The following is an 18983-nucleotide window of genomic DNA, read 5'->3' as shown; positions in this document are numbered from 1 at the left end:
ATTGTGTTGAATTTATGTTTGAATCCGAAATTTAAAAAAAAGTTAATCAATGTTGGAATATTTAATACGGTCAAGATTATTAAAGCTACGATTCTATTCAAATTTCAATTGTGGACGACATTAAATATAATTAGAATGAAATGAAAATTGAAACCTTGAAGATTAACCTAAACTCTATCTAGCACCATTGGTTATTGTTTCATTTTCACGTAAAGTATTAAACGTTTCTACGTTATCCATTATCCTAAAATATCGCATATGAATATGATTCATCCTCTTAATCTTAATAACATTAATTTAACACCCTCGAATATTCCGTTTATATCTCACATCTCTATCTTAACAACAAGCTTTGAAAACTAGTATAACATCTTGACCGTCCATTCTAATCAACGGTCAATATCTTTCCTTTGACTGAGGTACAAACTTTGAAGCTTAGAATGATTGGAATTGATGGATTTATGTTTGACCGTTCAAATTCCAACAAACACCTGTCACACATTTTTTAGATAGAGAGAGAAAAAAAGGGTTCATTAGATTTGTGTTTTCTGTTGCTGTTTGTTTTCATTTCATTTCCATTTTTCTCTTCTCTTCTTCTCTTCTTCTGTTCCATTTTTTGTTGTTGTTGTTTGCAGGAACTGAATCAGGTAGAAGGAAGAGGAAGAGAGAGAGAGAAAAAGCTTTTTTCTCTCTCTCTTTTTATTTGTGTTTCTCTCTTTTGTTGAGAAAAAATTGGGGTTTGATTTGTGGGTGTTTTGAGTGGGTTGATTTGAGTTGGGTTGTTTGGGTTGGAATTAAGAACTATGAATATGATGAGAAGGTTGAAGAGCATTGCTTCTGGCAGAACCTCTATTTCATCAGATCCTGTAAGTTTAACATCTCATCCTCTCAAAAAGTTTTTGTTTTTATCATTTTTCAAAGATGTTACATTTTTGTTGTTATGGTTGTTATTATTTATTTAAATAATTACTTAATTTGGATCTTGGGTTTTTCTTTTCTGCTTTTGCATCTATTTGTTGATGTTTCTTAAGTGATTTTTCCTTTGGTCTTGATGCTTGTGTTTTTGTGACCTCTTTTTGTTGTTTTGTTTTTGAGATGTGGATGCTTTTTATTCAAAACATTTTATGATCTCACAAATCTATGTTCTGTGCCATATAGATTGACTCATTTTCTGATTTTCTAAGCTAATGTGTTTTTGTGTGATTTACATGATTGTGTTGTTGAAAGTGTAGCCTTGCCAAAATAAGATAAGAAAGATCAAGAAACATGTGATTGGATAATGTATGTTAGCTTTTGCTTGTTTGTTTTTTGTTAATATGTTGGTTGTGATTTGTTAAGAAACATTGTTGGGCCTAAGTCAACCCTACAAAACCGGCTTGTAGGGTGAGGATTGTCCGAGTCATAAATTTTTCTGATGGATTGGACATGAGCGGAAATCTGATAGCAGGTGGCCCAACATATCTTTAACCAGACTTTTGATATCTTCTTAAGAAATGTGGTTGAGCCTATGTATAAGACCGACTTGAAGGATTGCTCCCACTATTAAGCACTTGTTTAGGCCATATATTTTCCAATTTTGGACTCTTAACATGATTTGTGATTGCGCACCTAGTTTAATTATGACTAGAACTAAATATGGTTAACTGAATTAAGTGGAAAAGATAGGAAATTTTATGTACTTGAGACATGGTTTTCTTATCTCGCATGCCTGAATTTACTAGATGTGTGTTAGTTAAGTTCTAATTGTTTGTTTTCAGGGTGGAGATTCTACCACAAAAAGAGCCAAGTTTGATCAAGGGTTCGAAGGAAAAGAAAACGAGGAAACAAATCGTGTTGAGGGAGGTGGAAATAATCAGGATAAGTATGTAGATGCGACACAAGAAGATGCATCTAGTAAATGTAATACTACTGTTTCTGCTGCCTCAAAAACCGAGAAGTCGGGTGTTGATCAGCTACCAAAAGAATTACATGAAATGAAAATTAAAGATGACAAAAGTAAAACCAACAAAGAAAAGGTATTTATTGTCATTCATTTTTTCTATGTTCTTGTGATGTTTCTATATTCATGATTCGAGGCTCTTTTGGAAAGCAATCGATCATTGAGCTTGGTAATTGATTTTCTGCTTACAGGACATGGAGGCAACTATTGTGAACGGAAATGGAACAGAAACCGGTCAAATTATTACAACGTCTATCGGTGGTCGAGATGGACAGCCAAAGCGGGTATTTTTCTGATCATTTCCTTAATTTCTATTCCACTCTATACTCTTGCATTATTGTACATTTAATAACTCCATTTTTGCTTCGCTCAGACAATCTCATACATGGCAGAACGCGTAGTTGGTACCGGCTCTTTTGGTGTTGTTTATCAGGTATTTCTATTCCCTTTAACAGTGCTTCTTTTGGAATTGTGTAATTACTCTCTTTGCTTATCCCCGGTGCCTTGAAAAAACTGTAGGCTAAGTGCGTTGAAACTGGAGAAGCCGTTGCGATTAAGAAAGTCTTACAAGACAAGAGATATAAAAATAGGGAACTCCAAGTTATGCGAATGCTTGAACATACTAATGTTCTTAAACTAAAGCATTGTTTCTACTCAACGGCTGAAAAAGAAGAGGTGTACCTTAACTTAGTGTTGGAGTATGTACCCGAAACTGTCTACAGAGTTTCAAAGCACTATGTCAGGATGCACCAACACATGCCTATACTCTATGTCCAACTATATACTTATCAGGTAATCTTGAAATTTAGTCGATAATTATTAGGGTTCCAGTCATTTTCTCTGGCCTTGTTACTTTTGTGCTGTTATTGATTGATCATGGTAAAAACTCTTTTGCAGATATGCCGTGGTTTAAATTATATGCACCACGTCGTTGGAGTCTGTCATCGTGACATCAAACCTCAAAATCTATTGGTATGAATTCCTTTTTATCTTTCAAGTTTTCTTGTTTGGAATTATATTTTATATATTACGAAATGCTAATTGTGTTGTGATTGCTACACAGGTTAATCCTACGAGTCATCAGTTAAAGATATGTGATTTTGGGAGTGCGAAAATGTTGGTAAGTTTCATTTTTCTTTCCTCTTTATCAATTTGAAAATTGTATGTGCATGACCTCCTGATATTATTGATCTTTTAGATGCCTGGTGAACCCAACATATCATACATATGCTCGCGGTATTATAGAGCTCCTGAGCTTATATTTGGCGCAACCGAATACACAACTGCTATTGATGTTTGGTCTGCTGGCTGTGTTTTGGCTGAGCTTCTTCTAGGACAGGTGAGAATTTGTCGAGCCTGTGTTAATATCATTTGTAAGCAATCAACTTTAGAATATGACACGTTAGATTGATTCTTATATTGACTAAGTTATGTTATTTGCAGCCATTGTTTCCTGGAGAGAGTGGGGTTGATCAGTTGGTAGAGATCATTAAGGTAAATTTTTCTGTCTTTGTCTCTTTGCTTTATTGGCTTCTTCTTGAAAATTGCTTTCTGTTTGTTTTTTGATCGTCAATCATAATTATGTTCTACAGATTTTGGGGACACCAACCAGAGAAGAAATAAAGTGCATGAATCCAAATTACACTGAATTCAAATTTCCTCAGATTAAAGCTCACCCATGGCACAAGGTTAGTAGCTCTTTACTCCCTAATTTCCTCTGATTTATAATTGATAAAATATTAATACTTGTGTAATATGCAGATCTTTCACAAAAGTATGCCATCTGAAGCAGTGGATCTTGTATCGAGGATGCTTCAGTATTCGCCAAATCTACGTTGCACTGCTGTAAGAAATTTATTTTAGTTTAATAAAATGACACCTTTTGTAGCTCTATTGTTTATTCAGTCACAGAAGTGATGATTATATTTTGTTTACAGTTGGATGCATGTGCACATTCCTTCTTTGACGATCTTCGGGACCCAAATGTACGCTTACCGAATGGGCAAGAACTTCCCCCTTTGTTTGATTTCACAGCTCAAGGTAAACATGGTGATAAACTAAACATGATTGATCCATTGAAATTTTGCGTGATAAACTAAACATATATAAATAAAAAATGTCGCAGAGTTGGCAGGCGCACCCGATGAGTTGCGTCGGCGTCTCATTCCTGAGCATGCAAGGAGTTGATTTTTTTTGCTCCGGCATTGTAAATTGGTTTTTGGATGAATAGATAACCAGGCCAGCAATGCTAGCTTCGCTAGGTCTCTGCTGTCCAACCCGCAAATCGTGACTATACAACTCATTTGAACCTCAAAACACGCGCAACCTCTTTATCAAGGACCTGCAGATGACAATCACATGGATGATGTAGGAGAGTGCCTGCTAAAAGTATTACTTCCATTTTTTAAGTAGTTTATGATTGATGTATGCCTCAATTTTTTTATAAGATAATGAGTTCATACAATTCTTTTAATCATGCTTCATATAGTTCCAGCTTGTTTGTTCCTCAAAGTGGACTATGTGGAATCATCAATCAAATTAGTCTTTTTTTTTTTTTTTTAAAGTTTTCCACAAGCTTCTCTCTTGGTTCTGCTAACTTCTAAATCATGTTAAATTACAGTTCTAGAAGAACTAAATCTATATAAATTTGATGACTTGTAAGTGTGTCTTTTCGTAACACTCTCAGTGGATATTACTTATTGAGAATGGATCATTTTCCAGTAATTCTTGAGCCACCCGAGAATAATAGAGTGATTTGCAAGTAATTTTCAACCACCACTTCATACCATAAATGGCGACCGTTACATAATTGTTCAGATAATACATTCTATTGTAAGAATGAAAATCACAGTTTTTGGTAACCAGAATGTCGTTTTCATAGTTAAGATGACATTCTCTGTCAATAGCATCAGCAAGCTACTCAGTATAAAGAAACATTCTTGGGCACCCCCCTCAAATTTTTCGGCTAAATCTCTCACTAATGCAGTATTTTAAGAAACAAACTATTATTGATCTAAACTCGAAAGTTACCAATTTGCAGCTCATAATGTACAATTTCAATTAAAAAAAATGTAGTCTTGCATCCTCCTACATCCCTAAACAATTTATGCATCAAACACAAGTTCATAGTTTTCTAGAAAAATGTGAATCTCTCTATGTATAAATGACATTAAAAAAAATAATTTATCCTTGATAGTACAACAGAAACATCAAATTTTGTATATTCAAGTCCCTAAAGCTTGAAATGTCACGTGGATTAATTCGTCATGAAACTAGAGGACACTGCTGGTATGGAAGTTTTTAAGAAAAAAATTCCTACCAATAATCCCCACAAGAACATTCTCCTTCTCTAAAATGATGAAAACAATTGGAATCCCTCAAGATTATATGCCTAGTGAAAACTTTTGATATATATTTCATAGCAGAATGACAATCTCCACAAACTCGAAGATTCTTAAATATCCTGATTGGTGCACTTGGTGGAGCAGCTAATAATCCAAAAGCAACAGCCAGTTTCTCACTGTGATAAGCAAGACCAACTTCCTTTCCCTCTTTATCCATGTCATGCAAAGAAAAATTCATATCTGGTACAGAACCGGCTTCCTTAATTCTTACCATAATTTCGTCGATCTTGGAATAAATTTCAGCCTCCCTTGGATGTCCTCTATCATCAGAAATGAAGTTATGCACCCTGCTGTTTATCTCTAACCAACTGCATCCAGGCTCCTTTACTATTCCTTTTGATTTCATTAATTTTCGAATTTTCGCTGCATTGTCCCATTTATGAGCAGCAGAATACATGTTGGACAGCATAACATAAGGCATAGCATTGTCAGGTTCCAGCTCGAAAAGATTTGTAGCTGCCCTTTCTCCCAGCTCTAAATTTCCATGCACTCTACATGCAGCAAGGAGTGATTTCCATACAGTTGCATCTGGTTTCACATCCATTTGATCAAGTAATTCTTTTGCCTCATCTAGTTTTCCTGACCGTCCGAAAAGGTCAATCATGCAGGCATAGTGTTCAGGACCAGGTTTTATTCCATAAACCTTGTTCATCTGTTGAAAGTATCTGCGACCTTCATCCACAAGACCAGCATGGCTACAAGCAAACAATAATCCTATAAATGTGATAAAATCTGGTTTCGTGTCACTTGAAACCATGGCATCGTAAAATCTTAAGGAGTCTCTTCCCTTACCATTTTGTGCATAACCAACTATAAGAGCTGTCCATGTAATTACATCTTTAACTTCCATTGAAACAAAAATGGTATCGGCGTCATCTAGGCATCCACATTTTGCATACATGGCTACGAGAGAATTATCCACTGACCGTGATGACCAAAGGCCTGATTTAATGAAATCTGAATGCACTTGTTTACCGAATTCTAGAAGAGTAAGTTCTGCACATGCACTCAAAATACTTGCAACAATAAATTGGTCTGGATTTACCCCTGCGACTCTCATGTCACAAAAAATCTTCAATGATTCTTCATGGGAGCCATTTTGTGCATAACCAGTGACAAGGGAGGTCCATGAGATGACATCTTTCTCAAACATGTTTTCGAACACTGTGTACGCACAAATCATGTCCCTAGTTTTGGCATACATGTCAACAAGAGCATTGCTAACAAGTTTATAATTCTCAAATCCAGTTTTGATTATCAAATCGTGAACAGATCTCGGATCTATACTACCTACTACGCAACAATTCAGGATTGACGGGAATGTATAATCATCAATCTTCATATTTCTTCCATGCATATTTTTGAACAAGAGTAGAGCTTCCTGTTCAAACCCATGTCTTACACACCCAACAATCAAGGAGTTCCACGAAACAATGTCGTCATCTTCCATAGTTTCTAACACTGTCCTTGCACCGTTTAAATCTCCACATTTCGCATACATATCAACCAATGCACTTTGAACATAAACATTGCATCCAAAACCACTTCTTATAATGCAAACATGCACCTGTTCACCAAAACAAAGAGCCGAAACAGAAGAACATGCTGTCAATATAGTAGGAAAGGTATACTGATTGCACTCAACCCCTTGCGCGTGCATGTAACGAAAAAACTCAACCGCCTTACGGCCATCACCATTTTGAGCATATCCAGTAACCATAGCAGTCCACAGGACATGATTTTTCCTATCAAATCCCAACCCCTTGAAAAGAAACTCAGCTTCTAAAATACACTTGCATTTCGCATACATGTCAACAAGTCCAGTAACAACAAACACATTAGATTCAAATCCATTCTTTACAACATACCCATGAATCATTTCCCCCGTTTGGATCAAACCCAACGATGAACACACCCTGAGAACACTTCCTAAAGTGAACTGAGTAGGTTTATGACCTTCCAACCTCATTGACCTAAACAAATTAAAAACCTCAGCTTTACACCCGAACTTACAATGCCCGGATATAAGAGAGGACCATGTGATGGAACTCCTATATGAAAACCCATCAAAAAGCTCTCTAGCTTCAACTAATCTTCCCACATTAACATAGCCAGATACCATGGTGTTCCAAGAATATTCATCCTTTTGAGGCATTTTGTCAAACAGTTTCCGTGCATCGTCAACTTGACCGGATTTTGACAGCCCATTAAGGAGCTGGTTGGAATGGTAGATAGATTGATAAGAGGCCGCAACGGCTGTGTGTATACAATGGAGAAACGACCTAAGGTTGAATGGGTTGCATCGGTCGTGAGAAAAGACCAGAACTTTGGAGCCCAGCTTATGCATAACGACTCACAGCACCGTTCTTTCATTGGTGCTTGCATTCAGAGACGGCAAAAAAGTGCATCAGTAGAAGCATTGAACAAATATTTATGCCTCGGTTTAAGAAACACATAAAATCAGTTCTGCTTCCTCACACTATCTTTATTGTTTTATTACAATGAGGACAAGGTTATAATAATGCTACGTTGCTGCGATAAACAAACGTTGAGCTTCAAGGCAATACCATGTGCTGAAAAAACCTCAGTTTCTGCATCAAGTATTTCATACTCGTGTTGTTGCTTTCGTAAGGGGAGTTTAGCTGCGTGTAGTATGCGTTATTTATTGATATCCAAGTCATCTTAGCAATGAATGTAATGTCATTTTAATAGTGTTTGGATACTTATTAGAAGCTCTAAGGCTTAGCTTCACATCAATGTGGTTTGTTAAGGTAAGTTTTTTTTTAATAATCTTTGTTAAGGTAAGTTGAGTCAATGTAAAGTAAAGGAAAGAGAGAAAATAAAAATTTCATGGGAAAGACATTGTAAAGCATCTATTAGGGGAAAATCCAATCAGAAGATGAAAATGATAAACCAATGAATAATAGAGAGAGTGAGAAAATTAGAGAGAATTATGGTGAACATAATTGTTCTTATTTATTAATAATCCAACATTGGGTTTATATACAACAACACATCAATACATCAATGTAGCTAACCAACTAATGAAAAAATAAACTTTTCGAAATCAATTACATATTTGATGTAATTAATTGAAAATTGAAGGGGTGATAATCGATTACATGATGTTTCTGTTCACTTCTAATTGCTACAGAATGGGTGGTAATCGATTACATGATGCTTCCGTTTGCTTTTAACTGCTACTGAAGGGGTGGTAAACAATTATACATTTCATTCTGTAATCGGTTACACTAACTTGAATTACACTTTTCATAACACACCACCTTAATTCAAGTCTTCTATATACAAGTGTTTCTTCAACCTCTTGAATACTTCAATTATTACTTCTGTGGTTAGAAAATCGGGCACTTGATCTTCACTTTTGCAATATCCCAACTTTAATTTTTCTTCACTCACAAGCTCATTCAAGTAGTGATATCTCATCTCTACTGTTTCTTTCTCAAGGTTATTATTTTTAAGTTTAAGAGAGGTATTCATGAATATAGAGACAATTTATTCCAGTTCGCTTGTTTCTTTTGTTAGTTTCTTACAAGTGCGAAAAAGATCATGATAAGAAAAATAAAATGTTACCTCATCATCTTGATGATTTGTCATAAGATATTGGCTTCTTCCTCTTTATTTGAGGATTCCATATCACTATCTTCCCATGCAACATAAACTTTCTTGCCCTTTGAGATTTTTTAGATTTCTTTTGATTTGACTTTTTTAACTAAAGGATAATTTGGCCACATCATTTCTTTCCACATAAATAACATGTTAAAATGAATGGGGATTTCTCTCCATTATTTTCTTGTTCCTCTCTTTGTTTCTTCTCATGCCTTAGGAATTTTTTGAAGTTCTTTGTTATGAGAAACATGTTACTACCACAGTCGGATTGTTTCAGCTTTGAGTGCTAGACTTTTGGTTTTCTTTTCTCTTTCCTCATCTATGACAAGCCTTTTAAGTTAGAATCATCCAATTAATCATGTGGCAGCTATATTTTGAGAGTCCCAAAAACTGCCGGTTAATTTGATTTTTCAAATTTATGATTTAAAGTTCTTTCTAATTGGAAATTACTCAGCAGAACAGATTTACAACCATTTCCCAACAAAGCTTTGGAAAGTCTCAACAGAAATGAAATTTCCATGTAACTTCAGCCACCAACAAGTCCAAACAGCCACTGATATTGCAGCTCATTTTTCTAACCCCTAACCACAGTTTCAAAATGTACACATGCATTTTCCATACTCCTTCACAAATTGGACCATGCCCCATTACCTTTAATTCATTCTTCTCAAACTTTTCCATAACACAAACTAAATCAACATAAAGAAACAACCTCTTTCTTTCTCTCTTCTTTCCCTCACATTTCCTTCACAAACCCAAATTTATATCCCCCACTTCTTCCCATTCCATTTCCCAAATACTTTGAATTGTTTTCAACTTTTTTGGAGCTAACTATCCCAATGTCTCACACTCTAGAAATCACAATTTTAAATGCTGAAAACCTCCATGTGAATAATGAAAACTCCATAAAGAAAAATGCATTTGTTTCTCTTTGGTCTGATTCAAGTTCAACCAATGAAAACTGTTACTCCGCCAAAGAAAACTCAGAAGAATGTGATGGTGGAAACTGTGTTTCATGGAATGAGAAGCTCGTAATAGAAGTGCCATTGAAATCAAGGTTTATAATAGCTGATGTCAAATACAAAACATCATGGGGGAATATTAAGAGTGTTGGAATAGCAAGAATACCTGTTTCTGATTTGTACGTGCATGATCATCAAGTTCAGTTTTTGAGTTATAGGTTATGGGACAGTAATGTTAGGAGAAATGGTGTTATCAATATTTCAGTGAGGGTAAAAACAATGGAATATTCTTTTCCGGTGACCGGAATTCCGGTGGATTGCAATGGTTCCACTGAGATTGTAACTGGGTTTCCAGTTTGGTTGAGCAATCATCAAAGAAATTGTTAATGTGTTGTTTTATTTTTTTTGTTATTAGACAGATGTTGATTGATGTTTTGTTTGTTATAAGACATCAGTATTTAAACACAAAATGCAATCTATAAACCCTACCTTTGAATAATAGAAATACTAGTCAAACTTTTTTAGTCAGATATCTAGTATTCTCTATTTGTGTTTTCAGTATTTGCGTACTTTTGAACCACAGTTGTTTTAACAAAACAGATACTTGAATCTTCACTCCTCATAACATTTTTGTACTAATACAAACATTTCTATAGACCACCACACAATCATGTGAATTTACAAGACTAACATTAATAATACACAGGGATTTTAATATTTTCATTCTACTTTATAACTTTGTCATTTAGGAGAAACAGTAATAAACAATAAGTGAGATCATGAGCAAGAAATTTGATTACTATTGAAGGTGATCCTTATCTAATCAAGTTAGAGATGAAAATTATTTTTTCTTTCTCTAATTTTTATCAGTATATCATCTGCAATTGTTATGGAAAAGGGCTGTGCCGTCGTCCTTGTCAATGCTCCGAGTAAGTAGTTCAAACTTCTTGGAGGTTATCAGTGCTCAAAATGTTAAACTTGCAGAGAGGACAGGTAGAATTGATGAGCAGCCATTTGTCAATGCATGTGCAATGAAAATGGTGGTTGCAAGGAAGTTCTCTAAGTTCAGCTCCATCATCATAGGCCGAAAGACAAATACAGCATTCCTGCAATATAAAAGGATAGTCCCATAAAGCCAGTTCACTTGGTAGTTATGCATAGACATCCGACTGCAGGGGCGCGGGTTCAAATATGTTATAAAAAGAAAATCCATAATCAATAAATAGGAACTTACTGCATCTTCTAAGGCAATAATATGCTCAGAAGCTGAATCACTGTCGCATTCCGTCATCACTCCTCTGGATGATTCTTGGGCATTACACTCTTTCTTAAATTCCTTTACTATTCTGAACTTAAATTTTGGCAACAGGTCAATCTCTTCCTTGGTTGCGCCTTCCTGTTTCCACATTAAATATAAAATTAAGTCAGATAAAGTTGAAAAATTGTTGTGATCTGTGTTACCGTTACCTGATCAGTCACTGCATACAAAATAGCAAGTATGCATGGAAGAAAACAGCAAACAGCGATTCCAATGAGACATGCAGCAGTAACACAAATCACAACAATCGCAACGTCAAAAGCAAGAAATATGATACAAAGCCTGCAAAATACAACACGCATGATGGTTAGTGGTTACACAATTGCAAGTTAGAAACATGGGACAAATGCATAAAACAAACAATTTTATCGATAATATATATTGTTCCAAGTTGTAACTAACCAATAAAGCTGAGGCGAATCCCTTGTCAAACTCTGACCACCAGCAGTTACCCAGTAGAACCCAAGAATCCACCATACGAATGATAGAACGGTATTTGCTGACTCTATGTACTTCATAATCCTGAAATTAAATGAACAATACACTTCATATAAACTTGTATAAGGCCAAAAACAAAGAGCTATATACTTCAGCAACGCTAAATATAGCAAAGCCTTAACCACAATCACAACAAGATACTTGAATCATAAACATAAGTTACATAACTTAGTAGGCAATGAACTTTGAACTGCATCATAGTATAACGCAATGCACATATTGAATGAATTCTTTTTTTTGAAATCTTGATATCAAGCCTTGCGACCGACTAATCTAAGGGGACCAATCCCACTATCCACTAGCTGTGAAGGCTCATTTAAAGCCACATAGCAAAACTCGGTATGGTCTGACCCAATACAAGAATGAATAATATCTAACGAGATTCGATCATGAGACCTTGAGAGGAGCGCATTCCGAGGACCGAAGTCAAGCAATATCCTCCTACATTACCATATATTCTCTAACTGCCCTAGGAAAACAAGATTCTATAAATTAAATTAATTTTATATAAAAACTAACTAATTATACATGAAAAAAAACAAAAAGGACAAGAAAATTGAAATTGAGAAAGCTGTTTGTTTGTACCTATTTTCCTGATTCTCCAAAAACTGCTCAGAAACAACATCAGAACCACTCTCAGAACTAAAACTCCAAGAAGAAGAATCATCTTCAAAACGGTTATTCCTCCTTCTCCTCCTTCTAAATTCCAAAACAACAAATAAAGAATGAACCAATCCCTGCAACAAGTACCCCAAAATCCACACCCTAAGAGGCACACACGCCTCCTCCTTCCTACTACCCCACAAAACAACAGCACTAACCACCAAAAACGACAAGTTCCACCCCACGTCAAGTGTCACCACCGGCTTCGAGTAAGCCCACTCACTCTGCCGCTCTTCCACCTCCGCCGCCGCCCTCTCCCGGACACGCAACGACGGCTCACGGAGCATCATGCGCTCTGAGCTAGCTCGACGGAAGAAACGAGCGGCGGTGCGGAGTGGCGGAGGTGGTGTGCGGCTGAGGGAGCGGCGAGTGCGGAGAAGGAAGGGTTCGGTGTCGCCGGAGGTGGAATACGGCGGAGGAGAAGCTGTTGGGTTTGATGTGTTCATTTTTTAGTGCAAATTTTGAAGGATTGAATTTTGGGAGTTTGGAATGAAGAGAAGAAACATTGTTTTTGTTGAAGAATGTCCGTGTTGACCAAATGTTTTCTTTTGAAAAAACTTGACAATTAATTATAGTATCTTCTTTAAAGTGTGTTTGGAAAGTTAGTAATAAAAAACATTAATATAATTAATAAATGGTCAAATATATGAATATTTAATTATTAAGGGGGTGTATAATGTATTTATTGAGATTTTAAGGGATTATTTTTTTTAGTTTTGTAGTATTATATTAATTTTTTAGACTTTTCGAAAAGATTTATAATATAGATGTTTAAAATTTTTAAGATTTGAAAAGATTCAATGACTTTCATTATTAAAATAATTATTAATTAAAAAATAAGAAATAATTATAATATCAACATAAATATTAAATCTTTTAATAGTAATAATAATGTGATATTGTTTGAAAATATAATAAAATATGATGAAATGTTAAAAGAAATGAAAAGAAAGAATAATAAAGTGCATAATAAAAAAAAATAGTAGTGTGCTAAGGTAGTATTAGTTACAAATTAGAAAGAAAAAAAACTCACAAATTAACGTTTATAATTTAATGTTAAGGTAGTAGTACTTCGCAAATTAAACATATGTAAAAATTAAACACTTTTATTTAATCAATGTAAGTCATTTTTTACATTTAAAATAAATAAAATTTTAATCTTTATACAAACTTTTTGAAAGTAAATCTACAAATATTTTCTTTATACTAACTTGAACTAAGAGCATCTCCAATGGTGCAATTTAGAGCATCTCTAATGGTGGTATTTTTCAATGAGTTTTTCAACTAGACATCAATATAATAATTAAATATTGAATCAAAATGTCATGTCATAGTAGAGTTGCATTGCAATGTAACTAGTAAAAAATTGTGGTACTCAATCAAATTAATTTATGAGGTAAAGTTGTGGGACTCATTTGAATTACACTAATAAAATAAATATTAAATAAATTATTTTGAGATGATATAGCTGGTGGGACCCATAAAGAACTCAAAAATGGGTTGCACCATTGGAGATGGTCTTACATTGAGTTCTTTATGGGACTCACTAAGCCACATCATATTAAAAAAAATTATTTAATTTTAACTTTAATAAAAATATGATATGGGTCCCACAACTTTACCTCATAACTTGATTTGATTGGGTACTACAATCTTTTAGTTGTTGCATTGCAATGCAACTCTATTATGACATGACAAATTTTTTAAATATTTAATTATTAAATTAATGGTATATGTGGAGAACCCAATAAAAAAAAGTACCATTGGAGATGGTCTAACAAAATTGGGAATTGGATCATCTCCAATTGTTTCTCTCATGCCCACTCTCATGTGCAATTATGAACCATTAGATTAATCTAATGATTAACAACAATTGAAAAAAAAAATCATTTAAAGAGGAGAGAGAAATATATTTCCGTTTTAATTTTCTTTTTTTTTTTATTTTCTTTTTTCTATTTTTCGTTTTTTATTTACTATATAACTTTCTTTTTCATTGTATAACTTTTTTTATAAAAATATTCCCTAAAAATAGGGGTTAAGGTGTACAATTTATATATGAGAAAATTATCTATCACTAATTTTATTAGCTAATTTTAATTTTTTATCTATTTATTAAATAAAAATAAGAATAATTTTAATATATTATAGAAATTATACAAAGAAAACGTATTTGTGGCCAAAGAAGACAAATTAATGTCTTTTTTTTTTCATATTGTCAACATAAAAATGAAAAAAAAAATCAACTACTATTATTTTCAATTTTTAAAATTTTAAAGCTTTTTTATTTAAAAATGAGTCATTCAGAATTTGTAAACATATAACTTATACATTAAAATTTTTTATTTATTATAAATCATAAGTTATTAGTTAATTTATTATTATACATTTTCTAATTAAAAACGAGGATTGTTATAATATGTATGTATATAAAATACACACACGTAGCAAATGTTGTAACTATGAATATATTTTCTAATTAAAAACAAGAATTGTTATAATATGTATGTATATAAAAATACACACACGTAGCAAATGTTGTAACTATGAATTAATTATAATAGTAAATTAACTAATAACTTATGATTTATAATAAATAAAAAAATTTAATGTATAAGTTATATGTTTACAAATTCTGAATGACTCATTTTTAAATAAAAAAGCTTTAAAATTAAAAATTGAAAAAGTAGTAGTTGATATATATTTTTTTTTTCATTTTTATGTTAACAATATGAAGGAAAAAAAGACATTAATTTGTCTTCTTTAGCCACAAATACGTTTTCTTTGTATAATATATTAAAATTATTCTTATTTTTATTTAATAAATAGATAAAAAAAAATAAAATTAGCTAATTAAATTAGTGATAGATAATTTTCTCATATATAAATTGTACACCTTAACCCCTATTTTTAGGGAATCATTTTTTTAAAAAAAGTTATACAATGAAAAAGAAAGTTATATAGTAAATAAAAAACGAAAATAGAAAAAAGAAAAAGAAAAAAAATTAAAACTGAAATATATTTCTCTCTCTTCTTTAAATGACTTTTTTCCAATTGTTGTTAACCATTAGATTAATCTAATGGTTCATAATTGCACATGAGAGAGGGCATGAGAGAAAAAAATGGAGAGGATCCAATTCCACAAAATTGATATGATTTGTTATGCATTTTTTTTCTTTTTTTTAGACGAAATAAGGTTTTAATTTCACATTCTCTAATATGTTTATATCGTTTATTTTTTTCAGACTTTTGCAAACAAAATATTGATAAATTTTTTTTTTTTAATTTATAACTTTTAAACATGTAACTTTTTTACAAGGCGAACACATTTCCAACTATGCTAACTCCGTGTTTTTTTTTATACTCTAAAAAGACAGATTTAAACAGAACCGACATAAACGTTTGCCACTCGACACATACACCTATTTAACTAAATGCTTTGTAACTGAATAAAATAAGTATTATAATAATTTTGTGCTCTAAATACATATATTAAAAAACCCACATAAATACTTATAAATTGAATTGCAACTGAATAAAATAAGTATTATAATAAAGTCCGTAGGAGGTAGCGAAAGCGTATTTTGACAGTCTTTTTAAAGCTACGGAGGGTAGTTATGAACCGATTTTGAGTTAGGTTCAGACTATAGTCACAGAGGCGGATAATTATAGGTTGATGGCGGGATTTACGAAGGAGGAATTCCATGCAGCGTTAATGGAAATGAATCCAGATAAATCATCGGTCCAGATGGCTTTAACCTGACATTTTATCAAAAGTTCTGGGATATTTGCTGTGACGACATCTTCTTGGCAGCCAAAGATTGGTTAGATCGGGGTTACTTTTTAGTTTCCCTTCAGATACTAATATTTGCTTGATATTGAAATGTAATCAGCCGATTAATATTAACGATTTCCATCCCATCTCCTTGTGTAATGTGGTGTACAAAGTTATCTCAAAAGTTCTGACTAATAGGATGAAATTTGTATTGGATCAGTGTGTTTCGGAAGAGAAATCAGCTTTCGTGGAAGGTAGATCTCTTCTCAATAATGCTACGATAGCGAGTGAGATTATTCATACTCTGAAACGAAGAACGAAAGGAAATAAAGCTCAATTGGAATTAAATATTGATATTAGCAAAATATATGATCGAGTGAATTGGGGATTTCTTAAGGAGATGCTTACGAAGTTGGGTTTTACGGATAGATGGAATCATTGGATGATGATGTGGGTCACTTCGATGGACTATAATGTACTAGTAAATTCGAAAAGTTTTGGTCCTATAGAACCGGAAAGAGGATTGAGGCAAGGGGACCCACTCTCGCCTTATCTCTTTATTCTTATCTTAGAAGGCTTATCGGCCCTTATTCAGGGATCGGTGGGTAGGGGTAACATCCATGGGATTCAAATATGTAGAGGAGCACCTAGTGTGTCCCATCTACTTTTCGCAGACAATTGTTTTTTATTTTGCAGGGCCAATGTATCGGAGGTGAAAACCCTTATGGGTCTTCTAAATATTTACACGGAAGCGTCGGGCCAAGAAATTAATATGATGAAGTCAGAAGTTTTCTTCAGCAATAATTTGAGTAATTCGGCAAAAGAAGACCTTGCACGTATTATGAGAGTCCTTCATGTTCTGGGCACTGGTACTTATTTAGGGTTGCCATAGATGATTGGAAGGAGTAAAAAAGCTCCTTTTTCTTATATTAAAGACCATATTTGGAAAAAGATAAATTCTTGGAAGGGACATTCCTTATCCAAAGCAGGGAAAGAAGTAATGATCTAATCGGTCTTATAGGAAATTTCGACTTATGTTATGAGTATGTATATTATTCCCGACAGAGTGATCGAATATATTGAGAAAATGTTGAATTCTTTTTGGTGTGGGGGAGGTAGTAATAACCGGGGAATAAGGTGGATGGCGAGGGAGAAGCTTACTTGTACTAAGAAGGAGGGTGAATTGGGGTTCTGTGAGTTAAGAGCTTTTAACATGGCAATGGTAGCTAAATATGGGTGGTTTCTTTTGTCCAAACCGCACACTCTAATGTCCAAAATTTTCAAAGCAAGATATTTTCCTAAAACATCTTTCTTTGATGCTTCTCTTGGATATAATTCAAGCTTTGTTTGGAGGGGTATTTGGAAAGCTAGAGAAGTCTTAATTTTAGGATGCAGGTGGAGTATTGGAGATGGTAGTAGTATCAAAGTGATGAATGAACCTTGACTTTGAGATGGAGAAAGGAAGTGTCTGATAAGACTTCAAAAGTAAGGGGCGTATAATATTACCGTTAATAATCTCATGCTAGAAAATGTTAAACAATGGAATATGAGATTATTACGTGATATTTTTTTATCATACAACGATTGAAGAAATTATTCAGGTTCCGTTAGTGGAAGAGGTAACAGAAGATAGATTGGTTTGGAAAGAGGAGGAGAATGGTTGCTATAGTGTGAGATCTGGGTATCGTATGTGGAGGAATGCACGAAAAAAAGGCTTAATACAGATGTATCAATAAATTGGAGTAGCATTTAGGGTATTAGAGCTCCATCTCGAGTTAAGCATCTTTTATGGAGAATTTGTCATGATTTTCTTCCAACTAGAGCTCGACTTTGGCAACATCGTGTTTAATGTCCGGATGAGTATCCTTTTTGTGAAATTAATTTGGAAGATTCTTGGCATGTTTTCTTTGGTTGTTTTTTTTACCAATCAGTGTTAGCAGGCAACGGGATTAAAAAATATCATTGATCATTGTTTACTATCTTTTCTAGATGTAAAGTCGATTTTTGTTGACATTTGCGAAAAAAGAGGATAGGAATATTGCTGGTAGGGGTTCTGTGATGATGGATATTTTGTGGAAAAATAGAAATGATTTTACTTGGAATGATGAGAAGGAGGTTGCGTCGAAGCTTGGTTGGTTGGGTTTCCATAAGTGCCAGGAATGGTTTGAAGCACAAAAGAAGGTAGGAGTAGAGTCTGGGAAGCGACACGACATTTATTGGCAGCTTCCACCGTCTTCGGGGTGGAATAAGTGCAATGTTGACGCAAGATTTAACAATATTTGTGGAACCTCAAATCGTGGTTGGTGCATTCAATATAACTTGGGAAACTTTCTTGTAGCAGGAGTGGCGTGGGATCCTGGGAAGCTATCGATCATTGAAGCGGAAGCTCTAGCCCTTAAAGAGGCTATTCATCAAGCAATAAATATGAACCTTGATAAAGTAATTTTTGAAAGCGATTCTCTTCGAGTGGTACAAGCTGTTCAGGCCAAAACCACAGGAGTGTCAGAGTTTTCTACTATTATTAAATCTATTCAGTTTGTATTAGTAAAATTTTCAAACTTTGAGGTTGGTTTTGTAAAGCGTCAAGCGAATATGGTTGCTCATTCGTTAGCAAAATCCGACAATTATTGAGCTAGACGTAGTCGTATTTATAATGCTACTTTTTGTATTGATTTTTGATTCATAATAAAAAAAAAAGTTAGTTTTGCTTTGTTAAAAAAACCATATAAAAAAATTGTTTTGAGAAAACAATAAAAAAATAAACTGTAAATATTTAATATAGTCAATATGTACAATTTCA

The 18983-nt window shown here is 33.8% G+C and overlaps 4 protein-coding genes across 4 annotated transcripts; 2 read left to right on the top strand and 2 right to left on the bottom strand.

Moving 5' to 3' along the window:
- The first annotated feature begins 506 nt into the window (after positions 1-506).
- Positions 507-4496, top strand: LOC131609551 (shaggy-related protein kinase alpha-like). The gene is made up of 13 exons (XM_058881266.1): positions 507-866; positions 1758-2015; positions 2131-2223; positions 2313-2372; positions 2459-2731; positions 2837-2911; positions 3003-3059; positions 3138-3278; positions 3383-3433; positions 3532-3627; positions 3701-3784; positions 3877-3979; positions 4065-4496. Exons 1-13 carry the CDS (start codon positions 804-806, stop codon positions 4124-4126), a joined length of 1416 nt encoding a protein of 471 aa, XP_058737249.1. The 5' UTR covers positions 507-803; the 3' UTR covers positions 4127-4496.
- Positions 4497-5038: 542 nt separating this feature from the next.
- Positions 5039-8109, bottom strand: LOC131609550 (pentatricopeptide repeat-containing protein At2g03880, mitochondrial-like). The gene has a single exon (XM_058881265.1). It carries the CDS (start codon positions 7688-7690, stop codon positions 5255-5257), a length of 2436 nt encoding a protein of 811 aa, XP_058737248.1. The 5' UTR covers positions 7691-8109; the 3' UTR covers positions 5039-5254.
- Positions 8110-9621: 1512 nt separating this feature from the next.
- On the top strand, positions 9622-10457 carry LOC131609553 (BON1-associated protein 1-like). The gene has a single exon (XM_058881268.1). It carries the CDS (start codon positions 9810-9812, stop codon positions 10317-10319), a length of 510 nt encoding a protein of 169 aa, XP_058737251.1. The 5' UTR covers positions 9622-9809; the 3' UTR covers positions 10320-10457.
- Positions 10458-10533: 76 nt separating this feature from the next.
- LOC131609552 (E3 ubiquitin-protein ligase At1g63170-like) lies at positions 10534-12950 on the bottom strand. Its single transcript, XM_058881267.1, has 5 exons — positions 12334-12950; positions 11653-11772; positions 11400-11532; positions 11167-11328; positions 10534-11038 (listed from the first exon to the last, which is right to left on the bottom strand). The coding sequence occupies exons 1-5, from the start codon at positions 12855-12857 to the stop codon at positions 10871-10873; spliced, it is 1107 nt and encodes a 368-aa protein (XP_058737250.1). The 5' UTR covers positions 12858-12950; the 3' UTR covers positions 10534-10870.
- Positions 12951-18983: the final 6033 nt, after the last annotated feature.

Source organism: Vicia villosa, linkage group LG6, assembly GCF_029867415.1.
Source record: "Vicia villosa cultivar HV-30 ecotype Madison, WI linkage group LG6, Vvil1.0, whole genome shotgun sequence".
Taxonomy (NCBI): domain Eukaryota; kingdom Viridiplantae; phylum Streptophyta; class Magnoliopsida; order Fabales; family Fabaceae; genus Vicia; species Vicia villosa.
This window is presented reverse-complemented; position numbering and strand designations above follow the sequence as displayed.

Bases quoted from the DNA above. Each gene is read 5' to 3' on its own strand.
- LOC131609553 (XM_058881268.1), top strand. From the start codon at position 9,810: ATGTCTCACACTCTAGAAATCACAATTTTAAATGCTGAAAACCTCCAT.
- LOC131609550 (XM_058881265.1), bottom strand. From the start codon at position 7,690: ATGCATAAGCTGGGCTCCAAAGTTCTGGTCTTTTCTCACGACCGATGC.
- LOC131609551 (XM_058881266.1), top strand. From the start codon at position 804: ATGAATATGATGAGAAGGTTGAAGAGCATTGCTTCTGGCAGAACCTCT. The intron at 3,434-3,531 runs GTAAATTTTTCT...TATGTTCTACAG, and splicing joins AGTTGGTAGAGATCATTAAG to ATTTTGGGGACACCAACCAG. The intron at 3,785-3,876 runs GTAAGAAATTTA...TTTTGTTTACAG, and splicing joins CAAATCTACGTTGCACTGCT to TTGGATGCATGTGCACATTC.
- LOC131609552 (XM_058881267.1), bottom strand. From the start codon at position 12,857: ATGAACACATCAAACCCAACAGCTTCTCCTCCGCCGTATTCCACCTCC. The intron at 11,773-12,333 runs GTACAAACAAAC...ATTTAATTTCAG, and splicing joins TTGGAGAATCAGGAAAATAG to GATTATGAAGTACATAGAGT. The intron at 11,533-11,652 runs GTTAGTTACAAC...TGTATTTTGCAG, and splicing joins GATTCGCCTCAGCTTTATTG to GCTTTGTATCATATTTCTTG.